The following is a 27,214-nucleotide window of genomic DNA, read 5'->3' as shown; positions in this document are numbered from 1 at the left end:
CTCTCAACAGTCGCAGTAGAAAGCAGTGGGTAGAAACAAAAAAGCAGCAGCAAGAATTTCGCCTCTTCTATCTGTGAATTTTAAAAACCTGATCCATTTATAGCCTAGCGCGATCATACAAAGTCACAACAAACATTTTACAGACTAACAGCTACACAAGCAGCGAGGGGGGGGAAAGGTACTTTTATCTTCTCCAACATCCTCGTCCCGACACAGATTCTCAGTTTCCTGCTAACTTTATCCGTCATTCGACTGCGTGCCAACGACAGCTGCAGTTTGCAGGATTTTCCGGGCGTGTGCCGCCACAACAGTGTTGTGAATTTGGAGAGCTACCAGAGACACGGAGGGGATAAACAGGGTCACAGGCAGGAGAGGAGAGTGACCTTAACGTCCATGATGTTCCCGACTGTTTAAACACAGATTGCCTGGCTTCGATACCAGCTGGATGTTAGTGGAAATGCCTCAGCTCTGCTTCTGATGTTTCACCTTTTGATGCTGATACTTCTAAAATATCCCAAAAATCTTTCTCAGTTTCACTGCAGATTTAAATTTAAATGTGTTCACACCATCTTTGCCAAATACAACCAGAACAAGTTTGATTTCAATATAAAACTGCAGCAAAAATAAAAGAAAAACTCTCCAGATATTTGATATTGTTAGACGCCCAAAGTCGTCAGTAGAGTCTGATTGCAGCCGCGGGGGGGCTTGTTGTAGAGCGTGACAGGAACGGCAATGTAGATCATCGGTTTACGTAGAACATTAACGCCCAGGTTAGGGCTGTCTAAATGAATGTGATATAACGTGTTAACGCATTTTTGTTTTAACGCAAACAATTTCTTTAACGCAGCTAGAGTGAATTTTGGCGAGGAAAAACTGGCATGGCCATATCAAGGGGTCCCTCGACCTCTGACCTCCAGATATGTGAATGAAAATGGGTTCTATGGGTACCCACGAGTCTCCCCTTTACAGACATGCTGGTAGTGATATGTTAATTCTCTTTTTGAGCTACATGGCATGATTTTAAAGGAAGAAGCTGCACCACGGCCCCGGGGGAGTGGCGAAGTCCAGGCGAGCAGTGGTGCGAAGCTAACAGCCGGAGCCACGAGTCACCTTTACCCCAGGCCTCTCCGAGCCGAGAGCCAGTCACGCACCGTGGCGTACTGCACAGACCCCTCCGGTTGAGGAGTGTAAGAATATTTTCGGTTCGATTGTGAGACTGTGGCGGAACACATTTGATGGTTTGAATGTTAATGTGGTCGAAATCATCACTGAAACTCCGGCCAATGGATTTTCTGATTGACAAATAGTCTATATGAAGAAAAAAAAAAAGAACGAATAGTCGAATCTTCGTATTGAACAGACAAATTTGAGTCAAATCAAAAAATTCTGATTCAGGAACAGCCCTGATTTACTATACAGAAATATCCAACATATCCAATAAGTCATTAGAATAAAGCTCAACATCTACTGCTGTCTTTTTCTGTGTGTCGTTACATACGTTACTAACAGACAGAACCAGATGTGCGTGATAAAGTAAAGAAGAAGAAAAAGTGGGTGTTCCCGTACCGCACGAGCCAATCAGAGTAGTTCTTCCTATCATTCTCTACACGAACACCCCCCTGCGACTGCAATCAGACCCGTCTCAAAATCGGCGCCGAACCAACAGGTGTCACAATCTGGACGACTCTAATTATGTCACTGTATTTAACACATGCATCGGCTGTGTCTCCATTAGCAACTCAGATTAATCAGGCCAGACGGGGGAACCACTGCGAAGCAATCCATCAAACTTCATCGATATCAAGAGCAGTCTGGAGGAAACGACCACTGTAACAGGCATTAATTTAGTGCTTTGGCAGCAGGCTTCAACGACCACACACACACACACACACACACACACACACACACACACACACACCCAGTACAATGACAACAGACAACAACTCTCACACACACACACACACACACACACACACACACACTCACACACACTCACACACACTCACACTCACACACACTCACACACATTCGGGAGATTTAAAAAGAAAATGTTCAAAAAGCACAAAATAAATCCAAAGTGTGTTTCACAAAAGGAGTTCTGTGTTCTTCTCAGCACGGTCGGCCACAACTACCACAGAGAGACGAAAGAAAAGCGCTGCTGCAGTGCATTCTGGGGATTTGAGTCCATATTTACAGCCCGTGGAATGATAACGTACCAGTTGTTTTTTTTATTTACACACACATCATCAGCTCCTTTTCGTTCCTGCAGCGACGTCCCATCCAAAGTTTTTAAATGAATCAATACTCCCACTCGTCCGTCTTCATGTCCAGGTAGTTGAGGATGTTCTGGGCAAACTTCACCGCCTGCTTCCGCGCCATCTTGGTGGTCTCGTCGCCCTGCGGGTCCACGGCGTCCAGCGACAGCAGCTGTTTGGTCAGCAGCTCCTCCAGCATCATGTAGCTCTTGTCGATCCGCTTGCCATCGAAGCCCAGCGCCTGGGCCTGGAGGTCCGAGAGGCTCCCCAGGACCAGCCACACGGCCCGGTGCGACGGGTGCTCGCTGGGGCCCGGCTGGCGGCGGGCCAGAGCCTCGCGGAGGTCCAGGTAGGTGATGATGGCTTGGACCTCCACCACGGCGCGGCGGCGGGCCTCTCTGATGCACGGGTTCTTGGCCGTGTCCACTTGGTCCAGGTGAGTGAGGAGGCTCTGCAGCTCGGCTTTGGGCCTGAAGCTCAGATCCCCTATCACGCTGTGCCGCAGGACGCCCTCTCGCAGGTGGGAGACGTGAGCTCGCACCGCCTCGATCTCACGGATGGAGTTGTGCTGCCCCAAGTCGTACCTGAAGAGACAAACACGGAATCACTGCTTTGAAAACTCCTGAACTTCGATGCATGAACACGCCTCCCAGCTGCAGAAAAGTGGAATCATTGCAGCAAGCCACACTGAATTCGCCGTAAGAGTACTTAAGAGTACTTTACTGATTAACAGCGGAAACACACCAGAGCAGCGGTGAAGTGTAAACAGAGTCCAGTGACTCCTGTGACATTTACCTTTGTTACAAAAAAATTCTTCCCGCATGAAACACATGAGAACGACTCCTGGCTGCAGAAAAATATAGTTATTAAGGCGAGCCGCACTTCCCCGCTGCCTGGTGTATTTTCGCCGTTAACACTGCACTCCTATAAGGGTCTGTTCACATGCCGTGTTTTTTGCGCCCTCAAATCCATTGTTGTCAATGTAGACACGTGGCACGCACGCTCAAACGCGGGAGCGACGTCGAAACAAAGCGCAAGCGTTCCCAAGCACCTATTTTTCCGGGTGCGATGGCTGCGCCCCGGGATAAAAATAGCTCAACTTTTGGAACACTGCAGCGCGCACCGTATATCATGTGACGAGGAACAATCAATCACAGCCGGCAGATATCTTTTCTTTCTTCCATAAATATCAGTCTACAGTAAATATGGAGAGGTTAATCATTTTAGTGCAGGACTACCCAGAGCTTTATGATCTGTCCCACAGACTATTTTACTGCTTCACCCTTTCTGTCCGAGGACGTCACAACATCCGGTTGAAAGGTCATCATTTATTGTTGTTTTGACTTTGTTTAGTTGGTCAGTGAGGCTTTTACTGCTAAATTACTGCAACTTCATCATCGTCATCGCAGCACGCAGGTTTTGGTTGCTTAGTAACGGCAGGCGCGACAGGAGCGCAACCTCCCAAGCACCTTGGATAAAAGGATGAAAGCGTCACAGCACAGACTCATGATGGAAAGTTAAAAAAAAGTCTTAAAATCAATGCAGTTTGTTGCATTTGCAGCTGTTTTTTCTTCTTCCTTGTCAAAACCCGGAGCCTACATTACCCACAATGCAACTCAGCCAGAGTCGGTTTGGTTGGAGAGTCTGGTGTGTTATGCTAGTAGCAGCTAGCCTCAACCCCCAACTGTTCTACTACTATTACTACTACTATTGGAGCCACTAAAGGTTGACAGCTTCTTTCATATGCAGTAGTACTTCTGAACACCTGTAAACAGACTTTGATGTGTGAAATCAGTGGAGTTCAGCTTTTTTTTGTAGTTTTTCACCCAACAAAATTAGCTCTTCAATATCTGAATCATCTGCACTTTGTTGCAGTGAAATGTTTTTTGCACCAGGAGGGAAAATGTCTGCAGTGTAGCGCCAGCTGTGCCAAGCTGAGGCGTCTGAGAGCGGAGGAGGCGAAGCAGCTCCGTCACACCAGCCAGAAAACAAAATCACAATTAATCCCACCAAAATAAAAGCATGCTCGGACTCAGTAGGTACCTGATACTACTCATAAAATACTCTAATAGGTTTATTTTCAGTGCGTCCTGTATCAAACAAACTTCAACAAACAACCTTTTTTTAACTGTAATTGAGGCCCGAAACTCGGCAGCACAAAGGAAAACATGTGAATGGAGTGGTACTCGAATCGGTGCTCGAGTCTGCTCTTCTCCATAATGCAGGACTCGGTAGGCGTATTACTGCTATTAGTGCTCCTCTAGTGATGTGAGTCTAATTCACTCCTGACGGTGCAGCATGATTCAAATCTAAAATTCAACAACAATCCTCAGTCCCTCCTCCAATCCTCCACCACAGCTACCGGTGATGAACAATAACATCAGCTCATGTGCACTGCAAGGACAGCACGAGATGTTTAAGTGGTACTTTCTGCTGGGAAAGTTTATATCTTCTGATTGAAAATAAAACTATTAGTCAATCGACGGAAAATTAATCAACTATTTTGATAATAGTCTTTTATTTTAAAAAAAAGTGCCAAGAATTTCAGAATGCAGATTACTCAATAAATAGGGGAAATAATCAGCAGATTACTCAATAAATAGGGGAAATAATCAGCAGATTAATTGCTAATTAAAGGGCGGATCCATCTGCGTTCTGTTTTTTTTTTTCAAATGGAAACGCCCACCCAGCTGTTGCACAAAGCAGTGATGTAGGTTACCATAGTAAGCTAATCAAAGCTAATCAATAAGGTTATAAATAATGTGAACGCTAGCACTAGCTGAGTCAACGTTAGCTGTGATCAGTTTGGAATTAACTGAAAGGGTTGGTTCAGATTTGTTATTGTCTTCTCCCGGGTTCTGTGACGGGAAAATTACTGTTTTTGTGAATGGAGTCTGGTGGCTTTGAAGAAAGCGACATAACGGCTTCAGTTCCCCGTCTGACGGCGAGGTAAAGCTGCTGTGGACAAGAGGAGCACAAAAACGTATTTTAGACGCCTAAAAGTGTACACTATATTTAGAATATTTTCACCCCTTTACCTCGCCACCAGACTCGCCTTTACGACGGGGAACTGAAGCTGTTATATCGCTCTCTTCAAAGCCACCAGACTCCATTCACAAAAACAATAATCGAACCTCTCAGAACAGAGGAGTTGCTGCTCTACCGCTGCAACGATTGGTTAGTTTGTTTGTGTTATTGTGTGACTTTCGGATACGTCTGCTTCTCCAAACTGGGAGCACGCCGACCGCCATCTAAGTTCCTGTATGTGAGAACATTACTCTGACTATAAGGATGTTTATATATACTGTACATGTAGCAGCGTCATCATGCTGAAACCTACGTCAGGTCACTTGGGAAAACTTTTTTAGAAGGGCTTGGAAAATTAGCATTTTGACGCAAAAATACCAAGATCTGAATGTTTGGATGTGAATCAGGAACACCACTGAGACGCCACAGAATGATATAAAAACGATAAATGATAAATAAATAATGGACCCGACCTTTAACCCTGAACTGCTTATCCTACCTGCGCGTGTCTTCTCCCTCCCCTTCGAGGTCCAGATGTTTCAGCAGCCCGTTTATCTCCTCCACGACCTGTTTCCTGTAATTTCTGATCGCCGCGTTCCCGGAAACATCCAGAGCGTCCAGCTCCACCTGCATCTCCAACAGGATCCGTGACAGGTGGGCGCAACTGTCCCTCCCGCTCAGACCCATCAGCAGCGCCACCAGCTGGCCGCGCGCCACGCTCACCTTCACCATCACCTGGTTGATGCGGTGCACGGCCTCGTGGGTTTCCCCTGACAGCGGCAGGGAGAGGGTCTGCTGCTCCGTGCGCCCTTCGATCACATCCTGTATGGCGCACAGACGCGTCAGGGCCCGGTAGCGCGCCTTGCGGAGCGGCACCCTCCCTTCGGTCTTGATTTGGGTGAGCTTCAGTATGATCTCCTGCAGGGCGTCCACCAGCTCGTCGTTTATTTCAGCCACCCCGCCGGACCGCTGGGGCGCCACCACGCGGTCGTCCACCAGCTGCCGCGCAGCGTTGCTCATTTCCTCGATGGCCGCGCGGGCCGGATGAGTGGCGTTCTCCTCCAGGTAGCGCAGGAGGCCCTCCACCTCCTGTGCTGCTCTCTTGCGCGCCCCCTGCAGCTCCGGTTTGCCCTCCGTGTCGACCTGGTCCACGTCCAGCAGCAGCCGCGTCAGCTCGCGCTCCAGACGCTTGTAGTCGCGGTCGTGCTGCAGGCCGCTGAAGGTGCAGACCTGAGGCCCCAGAGACGCCACCTCCTTCTGGACCTCGTACAGCCGCATCATGGCAGGGTGCTGCGGATGATACGGCTGCTGCTGCTGCTCCATCGGATGTTGCTGTTGTTGCTGAGGGACGCCATGGTCCATCCTCTTCCCACCATCAAAGGGCTTCCCAAACAGGCTGGAGAGAGGAGAGGAAAGTCAGAACAATGAGCAACAATACAGAGCCTCCGCTAACATCGTTGTCTACGAGCCAGAATGACTGGATTACTTCAAAAGTTTCTTTTCAGATCCTCACAGCCAACACTGGTTGAATAGGACCTCCAACTAATGTGTGGATCTCTGCCAAAGCAGCTGGCATAAACACAAACTCTGCAACCTCAGCCAAACATTTAAATCTCCACCAACGCCAGAGGAATTTACAACAGTGTGGTTGGATGTAAATGCTGTTAGCCCTGCTCTCACATGCTACTCAATAATGTGACATATCTGTGTTGGAAACAAAAGTACGATCTTTCTCTGCGGCTCCAGTCGAGAACAAAAGCCGCGTTCCAGTTCTAACATACGACCTCCTGATATAAACACAATGGCTGTGTGATGTTGCACTGGAGACGGTCGCCCACTGGCACATAAATAAATCCTGAAATGAGAAATCAGCCAAGGAAGGATAAATTGTTATATCTCTAATTTGCAGGCAGTTCTGTCATCCTTAGCATGTCAGACATCCAGCCTCGAGGCTGAGGAGTCATTAAACATGAAAATAATCCATTTTATGTGTGAGCGATCCTGACGCTCCACCACTGGAGCTGTCACTTCCCAACATGCTGCTGGTCTCCAGCAAAACGTTAACCGGCCTTAACTGGGAGAACTGAACCTGCAATGTTCAATTTGCTGCAGGTTAAAAAAGGAGGTTTTTTTCTGTTCAAAATGTACCTTAAAGGGAGATTTCAGTATTTAATGTTCTTATCAACATGGGAGGGGACAAATATGCTGCTTTATGCAAATGTATGTATATATTTATTATTATAAATCAATTAGCAACACAAAACAATGACAGATATTGTCCAGAAACCCTCACAGGGTACTGCATTTAGCATAAAACAATATGTTCCAGTCATAACATGGCAAACTGCAGCCCAACAGGCAACAACAGCTGTCAGTGTGTCAGTGTGCTGACTTGACTATGACTTGCCCCAAACTGCATGTGATTATCATAAAGTGGGCATGTCTGTAAAGGGGAGACTCGTGGGTACCCAGAGAACCCATTTACATTCACATATCTGGAGGTCAGAGGTCAAGGGACCGTTGGAGCGTTATTTAACCTCCTTCCCGACAAGCTAGTATGACATGGTTGGTATCAATGGATTCGCTAGTTTTTCTAGTTTCATATGATACCAGGATCTTCACAAAACTGAGGCTGAGAAACTTTGTGTTGAGATGCTCTTTACATATGCATTTGCAGAGTTTATTTAACTGGTTTAGAGCCACTAAATGAAAACAGTACTAAACACAATGAGCCAACATACATAAACGGTGCTATAAACAGTGCACAGCCTGTAAATATGTCTCTCTACATGCTCTTAAATTACTGAAAGGTTGATTGATATGTGAGCAAAAAGTGCAATATGTGCAATCTGTTTTTCTTTAATGGATATTTTTATTGCTTCTTTTGTAATTATATCGTATATTTTATGTCTTTTTTATATTTACTTGTTTCCTTTTATGGAGCGTCCCAGTGAAAGCATTCGACATGATTGTACTTGTATAACCGGAGTGACCATAAACATCCTGAACTCCAGATAAATCACACGAGAACTCAGCAGCTTAAGACGAAGACAAGAACAAATGCCCACATAAATATATTCATATGAAATCCTTACTCCGTACAAATCATGTAAGGAAATGAATGAGGTTAACCTACATTTCGTCTCGACAAGAGGAACACCCACATGACAACCATTCAGAGTACGGCTGAGCGTTTCTATCGGGCTCGCTGGCGGACGTGATGGTGAAATGTGTCTAATCCACGTAAACAGGATCCAGCTCGCCGTTAAGGCTTCAGATACCGAGGAGGAAACCAACTGACCAACACCCAACATCCAACGTAGGAAAACACTTCAGTGAGTCTCCACACTCCTACAGAAGTGTGTCACAGGTGCCTCGAGCTGAGAAATGTATTCCCAGTTCAACACGATTTAGGAAAACGCCATCAGCACTTCTTAGTGGGATTAATAACAGGGTTCTACTTTAAGCCGTTAAATTATCTTTTGAGCCAAAATGTCAAAACGTTGCTGATTTCAGCTTCTCCAGAGGGAAGACTTGATGCTTTTCTCTGTTCTGAATAACTGTAAACTGAATATCTTTTGAGATTTAAACAAAGACAAGACATCTGAAGACTTCACCTTTAAAGCTCTGAGAACATTTTATAGACAGAAAATACCGTTAACTCCTATAAATTCATTATGCTTATTAAGCCACAGTATCTACAGGTCATTCTCTTTAAAGAGGAAGGGTGTGTCAGACGGACAATAACTTTGCCTCTCTTTGTAGTAGTTTTGCATCTGTTTGTAGTTGTTTAGTCTTTTTGAAGTCGTTTTGTGTCATTTGTGTCTTTTTGTAGTAATTGTGCATCTCCTTGTAGTTGTGTTGTCTGTTTTTGTAGTCGATTTGCATCTATTAGTTGTTTTTTTTGTGTCTCTTTGTCTTTTGGCAACACTTTGCAGGTGAACCCAAAGACCTCTGTGGTGCTGCTGCTGGTTCATGAACTGTACTTGAACTTTAGTATTTACTTCACACTGGAGATGAAGAGAGGCGGTCTGACTCTGGTCCAAAGCTTCCTGCCATAACAAATCCACACTGACACTCCTGAGCATTTACAAAATACTACAGCACACTACACAAAATATTATAGGAAACCACCTAAAGAAGCCTGAGATGCAGGATCGAAGCAATTCTGCTTTAAATTGCTTTACTAATTGTTCTGTATTTGAATGAAATGTTGAGGAAAAATAAACAAATACTGGATTTGATTTGATGGGAAGACAATATACATCTAAATACTTTGATCTGGAGCAAAAAAAAACGTGATCGAGACATTCATTGTTTTAACTGAACTCTGCGACTTTACAACAGTAATATTAACAGTCACTTCACACACACACACACACACACACACACACACACACACACACACACACACACACACACACACACACACACACAGGCTCTGACCTCGACCTCTCTGGCCCCGGAGGCTTGAGCCCGATCAGTAATCCATCCGTGATCACAATGCAAAGAAGAACCACCTCCAGCATTAAAATAAAGTCTACTCAGGATGTTTAGAGACAAAGAAAAAGGAAAGCGAGAGAGCGTAGTAAATTAATCCCATCAATCCACAAACGCCCACATCAGCGTTAACTTTCTATGACTGCAGGGTGGTGAACGGTTAACACACAGTTGTTACACCAGAACATGGCTCGGAGGCAGCCTGTCATCATCAGTCTCTGTAAGCATGATGATTGTGAAGCCCACCGATATATATGATTGTTTAGTTATTCACAGCATCAATAACTCTTATTGGAATAGACAAGCATTATGTTATTATCAGCATTCCCTAAAGTACTTTTATGTAAGAGGGGCTGGGCATTTTCCAGAGTAGTGGATGGATGTGGACGCATGCCGGAGCCACAAAAAGCTCACTAAATCTGAGTATTTATTAGGATAATCTCTGCAAAATCCACTCCAGTCTGGCAAAACACCTCATCTCTCAGATGGATAAAAAAAAAGAAAAAAGGCTGATGTGATGAAGCTAAGAATAGGGTTTTTTGCTAGTGCTAGTAGGAATCTTCCCTCCTCATGAGTCACACAGCATGAACTGATGATGACATGCAACATGCAAATCTTAAAAAAACAACCCCATATATTTGAAGCACCTTTTCATCCTGCATGTCTGTCTCTCTCTGCAAGCATGCACCGGTTTCCTGCACAGCTTTGCGCATTATGTCACCATGCTAAAATCCTATTTGGCACACAGAGCTGGGTTTTGCAAAAGGTGTATCACCAGAACACCAGCAGCACTATGCACACACACATCTGGATGCACGCACACATCTGGATGCACAAACAGCAGTTATATTATTATTTCTCACCTTTTTAAAACTCCAAACACATTCGCACACATTGTTACGGATGTCTGTTTCCATCAGCCTGCAGCAGGGCGGGTCGTGGAGCAAAGTGGCATCCAGATGGATCAACCAACACAACCCAGAAAGATGATGTGAGTGATGGAGAGATGGAGATGCTCTGCTCAGCTTCAGCACCAAAGACTGACTGACTGACTGCGGTGTGTCTGGTGTAGCTGGTGTTGCCCCTCCCACAGACAACCAGAGAGGCTTCCTCCACCTACTATCTCTTTAAAACTTAACACATATAAACCTCCCTGAAGCTTTGATTATATCTAAATCCTCATTCTAGCTCCTCTAGAGCAGTACAGCAGCCTGTTCTCCTCTCTGGATGCTATTGTGTCTGTGATCACCTGACTCAGCCCCACCTTTCCTCTCATTTCAGCCCATTAACCAGGTTTTTTTAAGTCTTAACACACAAACACAGCTTTATCTCTTCAGTAGTGTCACTCTTACCTGCATAGCCAGCGTACAGCCATCTGAACTGGGTCGGTAAAGTGCGCAGCTCCGCCTGATTAAAGGCTATAAACATTAGCCCACCTAGCTAAGCTACCTTCTAGTTAGAGTTACTTTTCCCGTTGGCTCATCACGAGTACGAACTAACGCGGAGTTTCTCTCTTCTCTCTCTCATTTTATCATTTCACCCGGTGTTTAGTTTCACTCGATGATTAACATGTGTTTAATTAAGATGTAATAAACAAACATTGACGTAGAGTTAGTTACGTTAACGTGTTGTTTTGTCGGGGTTAGACTGAACTGTTTTAACGGAGTGTTAAGTTTTGGTTGTCCAACATTGGGTGCGCTCCGTTTTGATTGTGTGGACGTGCCGTTTGATACGTAGCAGGAAGGGCGGGGGTAGCGAAAGCTTCGATTTCAACTAAAGGCATAAAACATGTGGATTATTTAATTTCATCGTTTTAATATTGATGTTTTATCAACGAGGTTTTGCAAAGTAACACATATATACACATATATATGTGTTACTTTGCAAAACTATAAATATATATATATATATAAATAGATAATAAATAATATAATATATTATTATATAATATAATATTTATATTATATTATATAAAAAATAAGATATTAAAAAATTGACAAAATGAGTGGTTGGGTTCACATTATTGCACACTATTTGTATTGTTTACACTTACAGAATACTTGACTTGTATATAGAAGTTTTTATCATATTTCACATTTTATTATATATATATAATATTTCTGTACGTGTTATCAAAATTAATATTATTCATTGATACCTTTGGATATAGTTGTAACCTGTATTCTTTATTGAATTTGTGAATCCAATTGTTTATTTATTTCTTTTAAACTGCATTTTAAGTACAGTATAAATATGATATAAACAATAAAATAAATTTGTGATTAAGGTAATTAATTAAATTTAATTACAAATTAATTTGTAATTAAATTTGTGAATCCAGTAATTTTTTTTTTTTTTAAACTGCATTTTAAAATACAATTTTAAATTCCATTATTTCAGATTTTTCATTACAACAACAAAAAATCTTTATATATATTTCACAGTATAAATATAATATAAACAATAAAATAAATTGTGCAACAAATAAAATGTAATGAAAGAAAAATACAAAAAACAATTGGGATCTGTTAAACAATCGGAATAAATTTGAAATGTCTAAATAATAAAAAATAATAATTTTTGCCATTTTAGCATTTTTATTCACATCCTAAAAATAATCAATATAAGTAAAAGTACTGCATTCAAAATCAAGTAAAAGAAAAGAAAAAAGTAGGCCTATTAGCATCAAAATATATATTTAAAGAATTGATTGAATTAATTAATGTCTTTTTAAATGACGTACTTATTGACTGTTTTATGGTGTTTTTGTAAATACCTTATACAATTTGAACTATTAATTGATTATTTTATTTGTAAATTCTTATTATAGTTCTTTTTTATTGCCCATTAAAATGTCAAATAATGAATTACTTTGTTATTTAGTCCATTTATTCATAAATGAATGTTTTTTTATTCATAGATGAATGGTTTGCAAATACAAAACGTACCCATCAAACAAAACTATTTCTAATACATCAGGCTTCAGAAACAAATACAGCATGTTTTTCAAGTACAAAAAATGTATCACGCAACTTTTGGCTCAATCTTTTTATTTTTGTTCTTCATTTCTTATAATAAAGACATTTTACATTTTCAAGGGTGTTTACCTGTAAATCCATTTCAAGAGACTCGATGTCTCTCTCTAAAGGCAACTGACGAGTACATAACATGTACAGAAGGGAACAAACAAAAAACAAAAAAATAAGAAAAAATATACATTTTTAATGCTAAAGTATTTAAGAGTAAAACACTTATAACTTGTCTGGAAACTGTTTATGCAGAAGTGTTTTAAATAGTTTGAGCATCCAACTGGATGAATGAGACTTGGATTATACTGCACGAGTTGTGTGAGACGGATGTTTTGCTGTTGTTAAACGCGGCCTCCATTTACTTCAATTCATCAAGACTTTACTCTGTTTTCAGATTCTCAGTTCACCGTGGAGGAATGAGAGAAACACTAAGTTCTCTTCGTGTATTCAAGGTAACACGGGGTGAGTAATTGATAAACAAATGATCATTTTGTGGGTGAAGTACAGAAGTGAATCACAAGTTGCTAAATGCCAAAGGGATACCCTTTAAATGTCTTGTCTGACAAACAGTTTAAGACCAAAGACATTTAGTTTACAGTAAATGTCATATCCATAAAGTAATCATCTAATCATCAGTGGTTCCTAACCTGAGGGGACCTCTTTTCTATCATTGAGTAAACTGACTAAGTGACATATATTATGGATATTTCATATTATATTAAATGCATAACAATAAGAGTACATACCAACCTATAAACGGTACTATTAACCCAAATAGTGAGTGAATTTTGAGCAGATTATTTCCTGTGAATGTTGCATCAGAGATGAGTTTTCCTGTTATTTTTAGGAACGTTTAATACAATTATCTGTATTGTGTATTATTTTAACAATCATTCATTCTTAATAGGCTTCTTTTTTTCCTCTCCCTGACGACTGTCCGTTGTTCTATCAGCTCTTTGGTTGTTTTATTCTTCTAATGCAAGATGAGGCTACTTAGCAGACAGGGAATCTCTGTTAATATAACTTGTGATCTTCACCGTGCACTCATCCTGTTTATATTTTAAATAATAATCCAAACTTTATAATAATAGTTATAAAATAAATGTATTTTTCTTTTACAAAAATGAATGAAATGATGACATATATTCCAAATGTATGTTTGTTTAAAAAAGTTGTCTTACAGCCCTTAAAACCAAGAAGGCCTCGCAACCTGTGAAGCTTTGGCGACACCTAGTGGGGGCCGAGACCCTCAGGTTGGGAACCAGTGAACTAACTGACAGTGTTTCAACTCAGGGCTGGGAAATATATCGATATTATATATCGATATCGTGATATGAGACTAGATATTGACTTAGATTTTGGATATCATAATATGGCATAAGTGTTGCTGGGCTGCATTACAGTAAAGGGATGTATTTTTCTGAATTTATCAGACTGTTCTAGCTGTTCTATTATTTACCCACTTAGTCATTATATCCTATAACTGATGATTATTTATCATTATTAAACGGCTTTGTTGGATACTCCATTCTGATCGGTCAATCATGGCGTTCTACGGACTGTTATTTCTTTATAGCACACCGTTGCTATGTAAACAAGACCGTTGCTATGTAAAACAGACCGTTGCTATGTAAACCAGACCGTTGCCATGGGTGGAGTTCTGATGTCGCATCGCCCTGTCTGGGTTTATTTCACAACAATGACCGGCTCGCTGTACATTATCCCTTACACAATCTCATTGTGTAAATCCTACAACATCGTCGCAATATCGTTAAAGGTATTTGGTAAAAAATATTGTGATATTTGATATTTCCCATGTCGCCCAGCCCTCTTTCAACTGTACAGTGTGTTATAGCAAACTGCATCATCAGACTTCTACTCGTCACTTCTTGAGCAGAGGTGCATTCTGGTAGTTGGAGAGGAGACACGCCACGGTGAATAACTGAGTGATGCTCCCTGAGATGGAAGAGGGGATTTCAGTATCAAACAGTTTGTTTTCCTTCACCCTCCTCGTTAACCTCTCCACATGGACTCTCAAACGGGTCTCGAGACCATCATGTGCTGACGTTTGGTTTCCTTTAGACAGGAAGGCGGGCCGGTGAACCTTTCCAGGGACGAGGTCATCCACCAGGAAGTCTTTATCAACCATCACAGCCCTGTTAGGGGACAGCAGAGGTACGATGCCTGATTGTCTGAACATCTCTTTATCACTCACAGAGCTGTCGTAGAGTGCTGACACAAACGTTAGAGCCCCGTGTGGAGCCATGCCCACCATGGCCTTAAAGGTGCAGTGGGACTTATATAAAGAGAAAACGTCATTCTGATGTAGCGGGGAGGACGGCGCTTGGCAGCGCAGCTCTGTGCAGTCAATGATCACCTGGGTGTCTGCGTACTCCCTGAACTCAGGAGGAAGATGAGCTCTGATCTGTTCAGGTGTCAGCCAGGTGCACACCGATCCCAGCAGGCGGTAGAGGAAGTCGGCCCACGTTATGATGATTCTGCTGACCGTTGTGGTTTGGATATTAAAACGGTGGCCGAGCTCCCTCTGGGTGCAGCCAGTCGACAGGAAGTTTAGAAACAGGAAGAACTCATCTACGGGGGCCAGTTTCTGCTGTGGGAAAACAGGAAAATAGCATGATTAGTATTATATAGTATATTTCTTTTGTATTGCTATGGTCAGAGGTTAAACTGGGCTCAGGCCCGGCTCATACGCTCTTCTATGCCGGCGTCACCAGGTCATTTTGCCGACATGAAACCCTAAATATTATTTTAAATGCTGTGAAGCTCGATAGAAAACGTAATGTGTGTGAATGTATGATAGTCTTCGTAACATAACAGACTTTCAAAGTAAATGCAGGTCTCTAAACCAACTGTGTGTTTGTGTGTCACAGCGAGAAGAGTAGAGGAGAAATGGCAAAGAGAAGGAAGGTTAAGAAGTTAACCTACGTAGTATGATTTATAATGTGAGATACATTTGTCTTCATCGTGATTGCAGGTGCCGTTTTATTTTATTTTACCTCAGGTCGACAGTATTGAGCAAAAAAGACTCCCACACACTGTCCTCTTCACTTGCAGTGAGAGATGTTTAATTGTAACAACGTTTCAGTACACAGACCTTCATCAGGGTGTTTTTCTGTTTATTAACCTGATGAAGTGTGCACCTGTGTATGGAAACGTTTTTATAATTAAACATCTCTTAATGCAAGTGAAGAGGACAGTGTGCGGGAATAAACTAATGTTAACATTAGAAGAAGTGCTCAGAGCTCTACTTGAATAAAAGTAGCAATAATTAATGCAAATTGATTTTAATGTCAATAAATTCTTTAACGCATTAACACAACTTGCAATTTTTAGGTTGTAGTGGGCTCAGTTTTAACGCTAGAGTGAAGATACTGTCACCAGATGAAACTATAAAAGCTAAAGAATCAATTGATACCAACCATGTCATAGTAGATTGTCGGGAAGGAGGTTAAATAACGCTCCAAACTTGTGCTACATTTTGGCGAGGAAAAACTGGCATGGCCTTTTTTAAAAGGGTGCCTTGACCTCTGACCTCCAGATGTGTGTGTGTGTGGATGGAGTGACTTTTACAGTGACAGTCATGTACTTACTGTGTGTCTGCTGAAAGCCTCCTCTCTCTCAGCAGAGGATCCTTTGGCCCTTGTGGTCCGGACCATCCTGGATGTCGCTGGTTCCATCAGAGTCCAGAACGCCATCAGATGATCGTAGGAGGGAAACCTTTAGAACAAAATAATACACACGTTATATATTCTGGTGTTTGTAGTCAGGATACTGTGATATTCCCTGAGTCAGTCCTCTAACGACATAGACGTAATGGGCCAAACCATTTGAATGGAGTGGCTTTAAACATTTATAATAGATAGATAGAGACACAGTAAATATACATATCAACACTAAAGATAAATATCTATAGTAAACACAATATAAAGAATATTAGAATGCACTATAAATATACCAGACTACTACAACTAACTTAGAAAACATAAAACATAAACATAGAATAACAATAACATACTATATACAATAGCAATAGCAATTATAATGTTATAATAATAACAACTTATCAAGTGTTCACTGTTTGTGGCTATTTTTTCAAATGTACTTTACATACTAATGACACACAATCTGCTTCATATTAAAGTAAGAATAGTTCCTGATTCAGTCTCTATAATATATATATATTAAAATAGCATTCATGGCTAAACAGTATTTATTTCTTTGCACTAAAATAAGATAATCCTTTATTACGTCCCACAGCGGGGAAATTTGCAAACAATAAGAGACATCAGTAAAAGAACACAACAAGATATAATAAACAATAAAGATATAATAAATAAGTAAACAGTAAAAAACAAGATATTAAAAAATAGACAAAATGAGTGGTTGGGTTCACATTATTGCAAACTGTATTGTTTACACTTACACAATACTTATATAGAAGTTTTGTATCATATTGCATATTTTATTGTTTGTCATTTGTGCTTTATATTTATTTATAAACACCTATTTTGTCACTACTTGTGTACATAACAGTCCTGTCTATTCTTTACCTTTATTTGTCCAGCTCTGTTGTCCTTGTCCCTAGCTGTTATTTCTATTTCTGTGTAAGTATATTACATTAAGTACACAAAAACCTTAGCTAAATTCATTATATGTATGTACTCGGTAAATAAAACTTACTCTGAAGTAACATTACTGAGTTTAGAGCATCATTAAGCATTTCTAAAATGATTATAAATCACAGTGAGCTGGATTATTGATCTTTAATCAGTCTTACCTGGTGTAAAATAAAATATCTTGTGGTGATCCAGCGAACCGCTGCAGCCCACACGGGTCTTGTAACCGGGATTGTCCCGGGTCCAACGCATCAATCTCCCGCAGCATCCCGTCATAGTGAACCCGGTCCACTACGACGCTCTTACTGGAGAAACAGTACTCGTGGTCCACAACGACCGGCACCATGTCCTCCTCTGTCTGCTGGGTCGGCTGGACGGTGTCTGCAGGCTCCTCCGGGTCCGGGTCGGTGGTGTCGGACTGGACTGCTGGCGGTGTTCTGGGTCGTACCGGGAGCTCCCAAACCCCGAACCGGGTCTCTGACTCCGCGTAGTTGTTCCAGTGAAACAAAGTGGGAACGGCGCCGAACTTTAACGTCCGTCTTCCCTGAGACGTAACGATGAGTTTATCTCTACTGAAGTGTCTGCTGCACACCTTAATGTGACTCGTTACCGTTAAACAATCACGCCGGATTCTGTCCAACCACTTCAGACGGAGTTCTGGGTCTTTGGGGAACCGGTGGAAGCTCAACACGGAGTTGTACCGGCTGGAGTTGGAGCACAGCGGAACACAGCAGTGCTCGTGTGACCCGTTTCCCATCCGCTGGTACCGGTGGACGCTCTTTACGTTATACGTTCGCTTCATGTTGGTGTTTACAGCTGGCTGTTTGCTAAGTTTAGGTTTCTATCAGCTGCTCTCAGCCAGCAGGACAGCCAGCTCTGAACCGGAAACACATATGACCACCGTATGACGTCACTGGGGAAACCGGATGTACGTGGGCTACAATTGTGCACAGCGCCACCTGCTGGCCTGGAGGAAGAAATACTCAGGACATCATGAGAAAGTCCATGCAGGTTTTGGTGGAAAGATTGTTCCAAAAGTCAAGTTTCATGTGAAAAGACATGCTGTATTTGTTTCTGAAGCAGATGTTTAGAAATATGTTGTGTATTTGTTTGATAGGTGAATTCTAGATTGTTAATTTGAAACACCGCCCAGCTGGCTCAGTCCGAGCTGTGCCGGTGAGGTTTTTCGAAGAATATTATTTTTTATTATTTAGACATTTCAAATTTATTCCAAATGTTTAACAGATTTTTTTTTTGTTTTTATTCATCCTTTCTTTCCTAACATTTTATTTGTTGTATAATTTATTTTATTTTTACAATATATTTATACTGTGAAATAAATTTACTGATTTTTTTTGTAATGAAAAATCTGAACATGTTTACGTAACTACTGTATTTAACTTTCTAAATAAATATGGAGAAAAAAAATTACAGAATATAAATATAGATTTTTTTGTTATTATTCATCCTCTTCTTTCCTTACATTTTATTTGTTGTCTAATTTATTTAATTTTTATATTATATCTATACTGTGAAATAAATGTACAGATTTTTTTTGTAATGAAAACTCTGAACATGTTTATGTTTCTATTATATTGAACTTTCTAAATAAATATGTAGAAAAAAAATAATTACAGAATATAAATATAGTTTGGGAGAAACCCTGCCCGGCTGGCTCAATCCGTCATTTAAAAATACATTAATAAATTCAATAAATTCTTTAAATATATTTTGATGCTAACAGGCCTACTTTTTTTTTTACTTTTACCTGATTTTGAATGCAGTACTTTTACTTGTATTGAGTATTTTTAGGATGTGAATAAAAATGTTAAAATGGCAAAAATTATTAATTTTATTATTTAGACATTTCAAATTTATTCCAATTGTTTTGGTTTTATTCATCCTTTTCTTTCCTTACATTTTATTTGTTGTATAATTTTTTTTTTAATATATTATATTTATACTGTGAAATATATATATATATTTTTTTTAATGAAAAATCTGAACATGTTTATGTAACTACTGTATTGAACTTTCTAAATAAAGTATGTAGAAAAAATATATATAGTTTGGGAGAAACCCCGCCCGGCTGGCTCAATCCGGGCTGCACCGGTGAAGTTTTTCGAGCCCACCTCATTGTGGGAGTCATGTGACCATGTGGCTGGTTGTGTTTGCAGAAGGACATGAACTCATTGTGAAGTAAAACCAGAGACAGTATTAAATAACCAGCATACTGTGTCCTGTAAGGGTTACTGAGGAGCAGCAGGTTAGAATGGCAGCTAAAACAACAACAGCAGCAGCAGCAGCAGCAGCAGCAGGCTGTTTAACCAGGAGGCTGTTTGGTTCTTTTACCCTCCTCTCTCCACACAGTTTATCAGCACTGAATATCCGGCAATGCAGCTCCAAACTGGCAACCCAGCAGAAGAAAACACCAAAGGTTCGTACAGTAAATCATAATGATTCATAGCATATACACAATCTAAGCATTGCCAAGTTGAATATTTGACTTACAGGAAGTGTTATGTCCTCAGCAGCTTGTTTACAACCTTTGGACCAGCATGCATGTGTGTGTGTTGCCAGGTTGCCATGATACTGTTGCCATGTTTTCAGTTTATATGCAGAAGTATGGCTCAGTAATACCTACATAACCACAATGTAAAAAACTCAAAATGCAGTGGTGCAAGAAATATTCACTACAGTGCAAAAGGGTTACTTGCACTGCAAAATAATAATACTATATACTACTATATAATAATTGTAATAATTTATGAGTTGATTTATATTTTGCATTAAAAATATAATTATCTGTAAAATAACTAAAAATGTCAAGGAGTAAAAATGACAATATTTGCCTCTTAGATGTAACTTAATCAATAATAATAAAATCAAATAAAATAATCCTTTATTAATCCCACAGCGGGGAAAACAGCAGCAAAGGGGGACAGTGTAAACAACAAGAGGCATCAGTAAAAAACTAAACAATATATAAGTAAGTAAACAATAAAGATCTAATAAATAAGTAAACAGTAAAACATAATATATATCATTTGATATATCATTTATTTGTTGGTTATATTTTGTACAGTAATAATCTAAATCTATAATATTTCCCTCTGAGATGTAGTAGGGTAGAAGTATAAAGTAGCATAAAGTGGAAATATTCAAGTAAAGTACAAGTACCTGAAATTTGTACTTAAGTATAGTACTTTTGTAAATGTACCACTGAGAAATACTCTGAAAAAACTGCATATTTTCCACAAACATGAACTAAATTGCAAACAATAACTCAGACTGTTTTAATGATTAAATTAAATTCAGCTGACTGTGTTCTGTATGCAGCGACTGTGACTGAACCAGTAAAACCAGTAGGCCTACAGTAGTTTCTACCTGTTTGCTGGTCTCTGAGTCCTGCGTCGTGTTCTCCGCCTTGCTGCTTGTCTCATCCTGCAGCCTGGTTTCAAATGATAAGCAGGCTCCTGTTGAGAAGCTGTTTATTTAAACCACGTGATGCGTTTCTGTGAGTGCAAAACTTCTACTGTTTACTCAGTTTATTCAAACTCCTCTGTTATCACTGACACAACCAAACCTGCAGAGTGGCACCCTGCCCTTCAGCCCTGATCCTAAACCTGACATTAACATGACATTAACATGGGTATTTATGTAAAGGACACTTTTAGTATTTAAGGAAGGTTTACAATGTTGGATAAATTTAGGAATCTGAAGGAGAGCAGAGTTGTTAAGTTTATCTTTTGGAGAAAGCTGCTGAAACAGAGTCTGCAAAATCTGCAAAACTATAACTGAATACAGAATAATCAAATAATAATGTGAAATAATTAGAGCGTAAAAAGTAAATATTAAACTTTATTTATTTTACTATTTAGTGGAAGAATAGTTTTAGTTTTATTTCATTTTTAACACACCTGAATCTCCGACCAGTGGAGTTGCATCGTGGGTAATGTAGGCTCCAGATTTTGACAAGGAAACATTTATATCCATTGATGAATTCAAGGGCATCATAAAGAATGTGGTGATAGAGGCATGTGGTTGTTTTTCTTGTGAGGCCACTGAGTTAAACTGCTGTTCTTCTTCTGTTTTATGTGAATTATTCTATATTCTATTGTTATATTTTATTGTGTTGTGATTGTGTATGGATGCTACTTTGGCCAGGTCTCTCTTGCAAAAGAGATTTAGATCTCAAATGGGACTACCTGGTAAAATAAAGGTAAATAAATAAAAGAAATAAGTAAGGAAGAAGAAGGTGTGGTATAAAAATGACAATATCTCTGGTTCTGCTCTATTGATTTCAGAGCTGATTAATCGATTAGTTGTCAACTATTAAATTAATCTACAACTATTTTGATAACCGATTAATCAGTTTGAGTAGTTTTTAAGGAAAAAAAGTCTCTGATTCCAGCTTCTTAAATGTGAATCTTTTCTGGTTTCTTTACTCCTCTATGACAGTAAACTGAATATCTTTATACATTTGAGGACGTCGTCTCGGGCTTTGGGAAACACTGATCAACATTTTTCACCATTTTATAGACCAAACAACTAATCGATTAATCGAGAAAATAATCAACAGATTGATCGTTAGTAGTAGCCCTAATCGATTTTGGATTTTAGGAGTTTAATGCTAAATCAGTGGAGTTCTTAAAAAGTCTTCTCTGAGGAGCCTCTCCTCAGAGAAGACTTTTTGCTGGAGGCCAGATAAGCCAAACATGGTAAAAGTCTATAAAACCACACCTGGATATCAGTGAGTCAGGAATGTGTGCATGTCTGCAACTGTTGTATGAGATTCCCCCCCCTTTGTGCCAACCTTGGAAGGTAGACGAGGATACAGGCTGGCCGATTATCAGAGGCCTTCAACATGTACCGGGGGGGGTAGTGAGACACGGCTAGAGACTGACCAGTGACCTGGGATACCAGCAAATGGTTTCAATGTAACGATATCATTTTAAGAAATGATATAGTTACAGAACATACAACACAATAGAATAAAATACAAATAAGATCAAATAAAATAATAATCAATGAAACAGAGGAGAAAAAAAATAATAACAATAAATAAATACAAATAAATAAATGAAATAACTGACCTTGTGACCTTGTTTTTATATTTCTATGTAGAGATCTGCCTTCAGACCAGCAGCCAGCTCCACACATGACTGGATTGGTCCACCGAACCCTCTGTCCAACCTGCGGCCGATCCTTTACCACGTCCCCGAGAACGAATCGGAGCTGGAGACACGTCTGAGACACCTGAGGCAGGAGACGGAGGACTGGAACCACGACTTCTGGACCAAACAGAACATCAGCTTCAGCAAGGTGGACATGTTTTATTGATTGAGGAGGACACTGAGGCGGAGTGTCTGCTGCACAGACACAAACTGCTGTTTATGGAAAAACAACCTCAGTTTATTAGGAATATATTCAACAAGCTAACATACAAGACAAAGACAATCACACATCACAAGGAAAATGAAATCATGGAAAAAAACTCCACATTGTCCACACTAACTTTATTGGAAATACAACATTTCGGTGACCCTGAGATCCTGACGAAGGTCTATTTTTTAATAAACTCAGTGCTGCACTTAAATGATAATAAAAGGTATTTCCAAAATCAAGAAAATTAAAAGGTAACTTTAGTATTTTTCATCCTGGACCCTATTTTAAGTGACTAATGGGGACAACAATTTGTCAAATTGATCCAAAAGGACAGTAAGCAATGCTTTCTGTACTTCAACACAACATTTGCATAATGAGGCAGAAATGCATAAAGAAATGTAAAAAGAAATGTGAAGAAAGAAAGAAAATAATACAGAAATAAATATGTTTGGGGAAATAATATAAGAAGTGAAGTACAAAGGAAAAATTGTGCATAAATATATAAATAGAAATAAATAAATACACACATTTAAAAATAAATATAAAGTAAATAAATAAATAAATAAAAAATAAAAACATTTAAGAATTAATAAAAATACATACATAAATAAAAGATAAAATTGAACAGAAGAGTAAATAAATAAGGGAATTAATACAAGATAAATATATACATTATGTATAATATATATATAATATAATACTAATAAAAGATAAATAAATAAAGAAGCAAATTAAAACAAATATATATGTCACATTTTATTAATTATTTAATGGCTACATTTATTTTTAATATTAATTTGCTACATTTAATGACATATTTCTTTCTTTATTTAGGCCTATTCATTCATTATCTAGAGCTGCTGACCTCTGACCTCCTAGTGGAAGCAGCAGAGCTTCCACATATGGAATAGTGTCACATTATTGATCAAGTCTGTAGTATCAGTGAATGTTAAAGTGTCCTCTGCATGCTGAGCTCTGATATTCAGCATGTAGGTTCTTATTTCCACCAACAGAGAGCAGCATCGCGCAACAAAACTGTGCTGTTAGACTTCAATAGATAATAACAGAGATGATATTTGCTGTAGTATATACTGTATAGCTTCATTGATCCTCTTTCTTATGCAAAGAATTATGTTCAAAACTTAATAAGGAATTAAATACCTTGAGTTTGATCGTATTTATCAGAGAAGATATTTCAAAAACATATATTAATTTTATGGGAATGTTAAACTTTCCAAATGTTTTGGTTTGTGTATTAAAATAATTGTTATAAAATAGGGGTTCTGTCTACGCTGCCCAATCAACAACATAATAAATGACCATTCAAGCATTTGTTAAAATGTCTTATTAATAATGTCTCTCTGGATAAGTTCAGTGCTGTACGGCCACTGAGAGAAAGGAAAGGAAAGACCAACCCTGTTGTCTGTTATTAATTTTATAATTGTTTGATTTATTGTCTGTGTTAGACAGTATGTATTAGAGTCATTGTGTTGACTCTTGGCTTTATGTTTGTGTTGTAAAATCTAGATGAATACGTTTAAAAAACATATATATTTTTATATATATTTATGCTCTCTGCAGGAAAAAGAAACGTTCATCTTTTCACAACTGAAGGGGAAAGGCTTGACTGTGCGTGATGAGGAAGGTGAGGACATGCAGCGTTTCTACAAAGATTACGATTTAGATTAGATCCTTCCTTCCGTCCTCTTGACCTCCTCCAGCCCGTCCTGCGTAGCTTCTTCCCTTCCTTCCTTCTTTCCTTTCTCACCTTTTTTTACCTCTGTCTCCTTTCTTCCTCCTTTTTTCTACCCCACCTCCTTCTTTGCCTTTTCTTTCCTCCCTTCCTCCTCACCTCCTCACCTCCTTCTGTCTCCTCTCCTTCCTCTTCTTCCTTCTGTCCTTCCTTCCTTTCTTACCCTTTCACCTCTGTCTCTCCTCCTTCTCCTCTTTTCTCCCCTACCTCCCTCTTCGCCTTCCTTTCCTCTCCTTCCTCTTCATCTCCTTCCCTCACTACTTTCTTTCTTCTCCTCTCTCTTCCTCCTCCTCATCCTCCCTCTCCTCTCTCCCTTGTTAAAAAAATACAATTCAGAACCTCATTGAATAAATGTGTATTTATGTCCCATCTGGTGATTTAGAGAGGAACTGTGTCTTAATGAGGATATAATGTTGTCCTCCGTGTCTCCTCTCCTCCTCCCTCAGGACGACGGCGGTCCCTGAACAGCGAAGAAATGGCCGTGTTTTACAAACGCTTCCTGGACACAAACAGAGAACGACATTCAGATTATAACAAGTGAGTTGTTTTGCAGCTGGTGTCTCCCATGATGCCTCCGGGTGGGTGGTATACGACTCCCTCCTCTGGGTGGTTGGGTGGGTGGTATACGACTCCCTCCTCTGGGTGGTTGGGTGGGTGGTATACGTCTTTCTCCTCTGGGTGGTTGGGTGGTTGGTACTGTATACGTCTCCCTCTACGGTAGCTGTGGGCTTTAAACCAACAGGTATTTATACGGCTGTATCTTGTGTACAGAGAAAATAACAAACATGGCAGCTTTAAGAGCTTTCTGTGAATTAGCATCACACGGTTAGTGAATCTTCCGTAAAGAGAGACGTGTTCAGCCCACACACATCCCCTCTCAAACTGATTTTAGTTTCATTATTTTCCTCTGCATGGGATTTAAACACTAACTTTATATTTATATATTTATATTTGATTAGAGTAAATCAAAGGAATAACGTTTCTTCCCTCTGGTGTTTAATTCTCTCCTGGCTCAGTCTATTTAAAATCTTTATTTAAATGTACTTCCAGACAGAACAACATTTTAATATTTGTCTTCATCTTTATTTTTTTCCTCTCTCCTTCCTTCCTTCTCTCTCATCTCCTTCCCTCTGTTTTTCCTTGCTTCTTCCCTTGATCCCTTTCTCACCTTTTTACCTCTGTCTCCTCGCTTCCTTCTCTTTACCTCTCTTTACTTTCCTTTCCTCCTCCTCACCTCCTTCATCTCCTTCCCTTTGTCCTTCCCTTGCTCATTCATCCTTTTACCTCTTCCTCCTCTTTTCTCCCACCACCTCCTACTTTACCTTCCTTTCTTCCTTTCCTCCTCACCTCCTTCCTTCCCTTTGTCCTTCCTTGCTCCCTCACCTTTTTACCTCTGTCTCCTCCTCCTCTTCAGTCTATCTAACATATTTAGACAAATGTACTTCCAGTATAACAAACCTTTTATTTATTTATACAGTGCAGTTTATCTACGTTTACTTCAAACTCTTTGCAGTGTTGTTCATGTTTAAGGTTAGCAGCTACTAACTTACATACATACATTTTGTGGCCAATAGATTAAATATTATGAAATGCTTTGTGTTTAAAGCAGTAAAATGAGTTAACTTCTTTTGTAAAACTGTATTTTCTTTATTTGTAAAGTCATACTCTATCAGTGGATTTAAATATCTTTTATCCCTTCCTTCTGGTGTCCAGGGAATGGTACCGACGTAACTTCACCATCACCTTTCTCATGGCCCGAGTCACCCTAAAGAACATGTGGAGGACTGTTACTGAAAGACACAACAACAAGAAAAACAGCACTCCTACCACCTGATAATAAATAAAATATTCACTCACCCTCCGATCTTTGTTTTTACTGCATTGTTGTGTAAATCTGTTATTCCAGGAATTAGAAAAACACCTTTCATATCAGAGGGAAGATATATATATATATATGTATATTATTTATATATATATGTGTATATATATATATATATATATATATATAGTACTTTTACTTTTGATGCTAATATTTTTGTAAGTAAGATTTTTAATGCAGTACTTCTACTTGAAATAAATACGGCGTGAAATGCAAAGGGAAAATCCTGCTGAAATAAATAAATGAATAAATACATACATTTAAAAATTCATATAAAATAAATAAAGAATAAATTCAAAAATAGATATATTAGAAAAATAATAAATAAAAATGGAAAATTAAACAAGAGTAAATAAATATGGGAATTAATACAAAGATACATGTGTATATATATATATATATATATATATATATAGATTAAATAATAAAATAATAATACAAATAAATAAATAAAAAGGAGGAGGAAGAATAAATGCAAAAATAAATAGATAAATAAAAAATAAATGCAAAAATAAATAAATATACTTAAAAATAATAAAAATAAATAACTAATAAGGAGGAGGAAGAATAAATGCAAAAATAAATAGATAAATCAAAATAAATGCAAAAATAAATATACTTAAAGAATGATAAAATAAATGAAAGGGAAAATTAAACAGAAAAGTAAATATCAATTTAGGTCACATTTTATATAAATTAATTAGTGGAATTCGTTCTGAGTACTTGCTCCACCACATAACCAGTAG

The 27,214-nt window shown here is 39.3% G+C and overlaps 3 protein-coding genes across 7 annotated transcripts; 1 reads left to right on the top strand and 2 right to left on the bottom strand.

The window, feature by feature from the left end:
• Nucleotides 1-74: 74 nt before the first annotated feature.
• On the bottom strand, nt 75-20,918 carry bag5 (BCL2 associated athanogene 5). Of its 4 annotated transcripts, none has more exons than XM_074661030.1 (3): nt 20,836-20,918; nt 5,782-6,678; nt 75-2,839 (listed from the first exon to the last, which is right to left on the bottom strand). In XM_074661030.1, exons 1-3 carry the CDS (start codon nt 20,889-20,891, stop codon nt 2,299-2,301), a joined length of 1,494 nt encoding a protein of 497 aa, XP_074517131.1. In that variant the 5' UTR covers nt 20,892-20,918; the 3' UTR covers nt 75-2,298. The 4 variants fall into 4 exon arrangements, with proteins under 4 accessions (XP_074517131.1, XP_074517134.1, XP_074517133.1 ...); XM_074661033.1 differs by lacking the exon at nt 20,836-20,918 and adding an exon at nt 19,960-20,010; XM_074661032.1 differs by lacking the exon at nt 20,836-20,918 and adding an exon at nt 11,135-11,459.
• On the bottom strand, nt 12,816-18,847 carry LOC141783628 (uncharacterized). Of its 2 annotated transcripts, XM_074661029.1 has the most exons (4): nt 17,610-18,847; nt 16,423-16,549; nt 15,189-15,422; nt 14,818-14,967 (listed from the first exon to the last, which is right to left on the bottom strand). In XM_074661029.1, exons 1-4 carry the CDS (start codon nt 18,248-18,250, stop codon nt 14,953-14,955), a joined length of 1,017 nt encoding a protein of 338 aa, XP_074517130.1. In that variant the 5' UTR covers nt 18,251-18,847; the 3' UTR covers nt 14,818-14,952. The 2 variants fall into 2 exon arrangements, with proteins under 2 accessions (XP_074517129.1, XP_074517130.1); XM_074661028.1 differs by having other exon boundaries at nt 12,816-15,422; nt 17,610-18,845.
• Nucleotides 19,579-26,450, top strand: coa8 (cytochrome c oxidase assembly factor 8). The gene is made up of 5 exons (XM_074661041.1): nt 19,579-19,885; nt 22,576-22,773; nt 24,418-24,481; nt 25,036-25,126; nt 26,303-26,450. The coding sequence occupies exons 1-5, from the start codon at nt 19,721-19,723 to the stop codon at nt 26,421-26,423; spliced, it is 639 nt and encodes a 212-aa protein (XP_074517142.1). The 5' UTR covers nt 19,579-19,720; the 3' UTR covers nt 26,424-26,450.
• The last annotated feature ends 764 nt before the right edge of the window (nt 26,451-27,214 follow it).

The sequence above is a fragment of the Sebastes fasciatus genome, chromosome 15 (assembly GCF_043250625.1).
Source record: "Sebastes fasciatus isolate fSebFas1 chromosome 15, fSebFas1.pri, whole genome shotgun sequence".
In the NCBI taxonomy this organism is placed as follows: Eukaryota; Metazoa; Chordata; class Actinopteri; order Perciformes; family Sebastidae; genus Sebastes; species Sebastes fasciatus.
This window is presented reverse-complemented; position numbering and strand designations above follow the sequence as displayed.